Source organism: Lycium barbarum, chromosome 6, assembly GCF_019175385.1.
Source record: "Lycium barbarum isolate Lr01 chromosome 6, ASM1917538v2, whole genome shotgun sequence".
Classification (NCBI taxonomy): Eukaryota; Viridiplantae; Streptophyta; class Magnoliopsida; order Solanales; family Solanaceae; genus Lycium; species Lycium barbarum.
This window is the reverse complement of record NC_083342.1, coordinates 6,396,679-6,402,258: the sequence shown is the minus strand read 5'-3', so window position 1 is coordinate 6,402,258 and position 5,580 is coordinate 6,396,679. Positions and strand designations below refer to the sequence as shown.

Here is a 5,580-nt window from a genome sequence, read left to right as displayed (position 1 = left end):
CTTTTAGTTATGCCTTAAGGAAAAGTTCCGCCTTATGAGGCATACTTTTAGTTATGCCTTAACTAAAAGTGTGTCCCATAAAATATAACTAAAAGTATGCCCCATAAGGCGGAACTTTTCCTTAAGGCATAACTAAAAGTTTGCCTTAAGGAAAAGTTCTGTCTTATGAGGCATACTTTTGGTTATGCCTTAATTAAAAGTCTGCCCCATAAGGCATAATTCCTTAAGGAAAAGTTTTGCCCCATAAGGCATAACTAGACTATGCCTTGAGGAAAAGTTATGCCCCCTCCGGCATAACTTTAGCTTTTTCTTTAAGGACTTTATGCCGGATCCGGCATACAATCCTTAAGGAAAAACTAAAGTTATGCCGGAGGGGGAAAACTTTGCCTTGAGACATATTTTTTTTTTTTTACTTTTCAAGGCAAACTTTTAATTATGCCTTAAGGAAAAGTTCCGCCTTATGGGACATACTTTTAGTTATGCCTTAACTAAAAGTGTGTCCCATAAAATATAACTAAAAGTATGCCCCATAAGGCGGAACTTTTCCTTAAGTCATAACTAAAAGTTTGCCTTAAGGAAAAGTTCTGCCTTATGAGGCATACTTTTGGTTATGCCTTAATTAAAAGTCTGCCCCATAAGGCATAGTTCCTTAAGGAAAAGTTTTGTCCCATAAGGCATTACTAAACTATGCCTTGAGGAAAAGTTATGCCCCCTCCGGCATAACTTTAGTTTTTCCTTAAGGACTTTATGCCGGATCTGGCATACACTCCCTCCAGCCCTGCCTTGCGAAATTATTTTTTTATTTTATGCCTAAGCGGGGGTTCGAACCCAGAACCTCAGGTATCCAAGCTAAGGGCAAAACTTAAAGACCACAAATATGAGGGGCAAAATTTAAAGATCGCAAATATGAGGGGCAAGATTTAAAGACCACCCTGAAAAAAGGGCGAATTGCCCTACAGGTCTCGGAAGTCCAAAGGCCCTAACATTTGGACGATTTTGATAAACACCTATTTTTACGGTTACTGTTTGGAACTCAGCCGCCATTTCATAATTAATAAAATTGAGTCACTCTTTAATAAGTAAATAATATTCGGATAATAACACCCTTCCACAAATCAACTTCCTCCACAGGCGGTATCATTAGGGAGCGGATGTAGCTTTTTGTCTACGGGTTCATTTGAACCATAACTTTCGACACGGAATATACGGAATATACATATGTAAAACCCTACTAAAATCTCAACAAGTATTATATTTGAACCAACAATTTTAGTAGTACAATGAGTTTAATATTAAAAATCTTAAAAGTTAGAATCCGCCTCACATACACGAAGCCATGTGAATTTTTAAGTACAATATTTGTATGCAAGAAGTTCTCTTTGTTATCTTATTCTCCCCCTACTCATGCTAACATACCAAATGAGTTTTCAAAGATAGATGCTAACATACAGACTGAACATTGGGTAATCTTATATAGATAGCTAATCTTCAAAATACCATTTACATTAACTCCACAATAAAATAATTCGAACTTCAGGATATTTTCTGAAGTTTTACTTGCAAAAGTTTGAATGTCCTAAAGTTTTACTTATGAAAGTTCAAACGGAATAGGCAACCGGAAGATGACTCACATGATATTTCATTCATCACAACTAGAAATAAAAAAAATTCTCACCGGTGAGAAATTTGTGCTATAAAACATGATTTTCCACCTTATTCTCACCGAACCAGCTCACTAGGAAAAGACATGATGGAAAACAGGTTTCTATTGAAACACTGAGTAACTTTCTAATTTTTTTGAGTGAAAATACTAATATTTAGGATTTTTCCACCAGCGGGAAATAGCCATTGAACATTTTTCAGTAAAAAAATAGATATTTTTTAGTGGTGCATGTCCAACAAAGAGCACGGTCAATACTTAATATTAGTGCTGATTATTTGGAGAAAAGGTCCCTTGCAACCTCATGATTTCCATCTACTATACAAAGGTTGTATAAGAACAAACAAAAAAGTGAATTTCATTTTTAAGCTACTGGGAATTTATTCCTTATGTCAAATCACTACTAAAAAGACCTTCATAAAGTATGCGATTTCTTCCCTTTATTTCTTTTTAATGTCCTTCTTGATTCCACTATCCCTCTTACACACTGGCTTAGCGCATAGACTAAAGGATCAGTTCAACATCTTTTGTCGAAAAATTATATTGTGTCTATAGGTTAAAAGTTGCTTTACATGTGTGTATAGCGGAATTTTTGGGTTTGGCCAAAAAGAGTTCCAAAGAAAAGTATTTTCTCTGTCCCAAATTATGTGTTATTCTTTTTGTTTTTTTATTTTACTCAGAAAGAATGATGTCTAAGTAGAAAATCAAAACTTCCTTGCCGGCTCTAACTCTCTGGGACTCGTCCTGTCAGGGGCGGATCCGAACACTATCGGCAAAAAATTACAATGTATATATGGGATAGATTTTCTGTGTTTGTGTAAATATATTAACTTTTGAACATACTAAACATATGCAAAATGTTAGCTCAAGCGGTTCAGAATGTTCAAAGTTGTCTCTAGCATCCTAGGTTCGCGTCCGAGAGTTCTCAAGTTTGATTGATTATGCAGAAGAAGAACCCCTATTTCCATTGTTACGGAGAATCCGATTTCCAAGTGTTTGGTACAATCTCTGACTTCCTCTTAAAAGGCAACCATGAAAAGTATGATTTTATATTAAGTAACAATTTAGCTTTAAACTTCCTCTTTTATACTTAATGAGATGATTTATAGTTACAGAAATTACTGTGATTTATCTTAGACCATATGTTTTAAAAATATTTCTTTTTCTCTTAAACTTTGTGTTAGTAAAATACCTTCACTGGGATGAATGGAGTACATGAGTTTTCACTTTGCTTTTTCTGTTTTCCACCAATAGGCCTCCAGATGCATCTACCTATTGGATCACAAAAAGAATTACCTTTTCCTTTCCTGCAAACACAATCACAGGGCAATCATGCAACCAAATCATCTCATGAATACCTCAAAATACAAATCTTTTTGGTGTGATTTTATTCTCTAGTCTATAAAGCAAGAAAAGAACAATACAAAAGCATCCTCAAAAATATCGACGGCTGTGTGTCGAATCCTCTAAAACCATGCAATCAATATCACGGCTTCCTTTCCTCAAACATCCTTCTCATTTGCACTCTTGATTCCTGAACCCAAACTTATCATTTTTTAGATCAAACTCAACAAAAAAGTTCTGCATCTGAAAGTTCCCAAGAATTATCGATGGCCCGGTGGACGATTCGATTCTTGAATCGGTCAACATTGTTAAACAAATCACATCATTTTCACCAACAATGGAAAAGTAATTTGCCAATGGCAATGCCATCTCTGAACCCCCTTTGAAATGAAATTTCATCTCTGGCAATGACACTGTTTTATGCCCTGAACCATTAAAACATGGCCTTAAACCAGTCAATCTTTCAATATTCTCAGCTCTGGAAATCCCCTTTACTTGTTTCACAAATGCATCCAACAGAGGCTGAAAAACATCATGATTCATGAAAGTGAAAGTTGTGCCTGAATCCACTATTGTCCCACCATTCCCTTTGGAATTTGGGGTCAGATACTGATATGGTACCTGAAAGGAAAACATATTATGTAGGATATCATGAATCTGAATGAACGCTACAATTCTCTACTTCTTTACTACTTCCTTGCTTTATGAAAATAGTAGCTACCAACCCCCATATTATTAATAGTGCAAAATTTAGTTTAGCCAGGAACTGGAAAATCTAGTTCAACAATTGGATATACAACTTTGAATTACGGGAGAATGATGAAGAATAATTCAAAGTTGTAGGAACTAAAATTAGTTAAGATTTGGTATTTATTTCATGTTTAAATATAATTTATGTCAAATGTATATAAGAATAGATTTTCAGATTTTTAGTCAAAGTAGGTTCGTACTACTATGAATAGGGATGCTACTATGATTCAGAGCCTCTACGAACTTGGTAGAGAATCAAATAGTTTTCGCTCCCAACGAACGGCACTAACTAGTGTACGTCGCTTGTCTAGCCAATTATTATATTAGCAAGCCGGGCCAATGATATATGCATGAAAAATAATCTTGCTGAGAATGATTCGGAGAAATGTTGCAAGTTTAAAAAAGAAGCAACCAAATATAGCACAAAAGGAACTAACTTCTCTAACAGTCTTGGAAAAGTCGGTTAAAAAAAATTGGGCTAGCAAAAAAGTAGTAAATGATGTATAATAGAAAAATAGTAGAAATTTATTGAGATTCTGAATATAATATTTTCGTTCAGTACCTTCACTTTCTGTCCCCCAACTGTGATTTTTCTCAATCCAACATAATAGTACTCAGATAATGCATTTCTTCCAACAACCACTGGATTTTTCAGCAAAGGGGTGTAGCTCAAATTTTTAGACTTTTCATAAGCAGTATCCAAAACAAGCATGCTACTCTTGTTGGGAATATCATCAAACCTGTGAGATACAAGACAATAAGACAATTTCTTGGCAGCTAATTGGCTTGGCAATGATGAAAGTCCCCTCCCAAATCCCGCGATTCCCACGGGCACTTGGGAGGAAAATAAAGAACAACCAACAAGAAAATCAGGTATTTTCTTGTTTGGTAAATTCAGTGTTTCAACTAGGCTAATGCCACCTGTGGAACCTGAACCATAAAGAATGATATAAGGTGGACAAAATTGTTTACAGTTTGTTGTATTACGCGCTTCGCAATCATGGCAAAGAGTTTTGAGGTCGGCTTTTGGATGAACAAAACTGCATTTTGGATTCATACATCCAAGAACTCGAGCTGAAGATGACAATCTTGGAATAAAAGTTGGATTTTTTTGTGAAGAAATAGGACATTTGGAACATTGGTATTTTTTTGTACATGGAAACCAAACAAAACTGCTGCCAGTGTCCATGATGAAAGGCATATTTTGAGGAGGAGTACCAAATGGAAGAGTAATTGAGTAGCCTCCATAGCTATGAGGATACAAAGGGATGTTGGAAATTGAAGAATTTTGAGGATTCTTGATATGATGAGCTCTAGCTAAAGAGAAAGAAGCTAAATGAGTGAGCTTTTGGTAAAAATCTTGATTTGGGTTGGTGTTGAGAAATGAAAGAGGGATTGTTATGGGGGAGTTTGATGAAGAAATGAAGGGAAAGAGGAGAGAAATGATAGGGAGGAAAAAGAGGAGAGAAGAAGAAGTCATGGTTTTTTTTGGGAACTATGCCTTTGGAGATAATTGACATTTGTCAAACTAAATAGTAGTCATAATAGTATGTTGAAGTACGTTAAGGTGTTAGGTTCGAATTTTAGAATGAAGTTAGTTTTTTGTAGGGAGACTTTTACCCCAGAATAGAATTTCTCGACGTCCTTCTAGATTAGTCGAGCTCCAAAGTGACACCGGTTGGAAAATCCAAAAAGAAAAATTTAATGTTCTTGCCATCAAAGGTGATTGTGGTAGCAGAGATAGATTCAGGATTTAAATTTATGGTTCAAGACTTAGATTCAATACTTAGATTCAACCACTTAACCTATCACCTTATTTGAGTTCT

At 35.4% G+C, this 5,580-nt stretch overlaps 1 protein-coding gene across 1 annotated transcript; it reads right to left on the bottom strand.

Moving 5' to 3' along the window:
* Nucleotides 1-2,993: 2,993 nt before the first annotated feature.
* On the bottom strand, nucleotides 2,994-5,297 carry LOC132600629 (probable aspartyl protease At4g16563). Its single transcript, XM_060313927.1, has 2 exons — nucleotides 4,317-5,297; nucleotides 2,994-3,625 (listed from the first exon to the last, which is right to left on the bottom strand). Exons 1-2 carry the CDS (start codon nucleotides 5,232-5,234, stop codon nucleotides 3,176-3,178), a joined length of 1,368 nt encoding a protein of 455 aa, XP_060169910.1. The 5' UTR covers nucleotides 5,235-5,297; the 3' UTR covers nucleotides 2,994-3,175.
* Nucleotides 5,298-5,580: the final 283 nt, after the last annotated feature.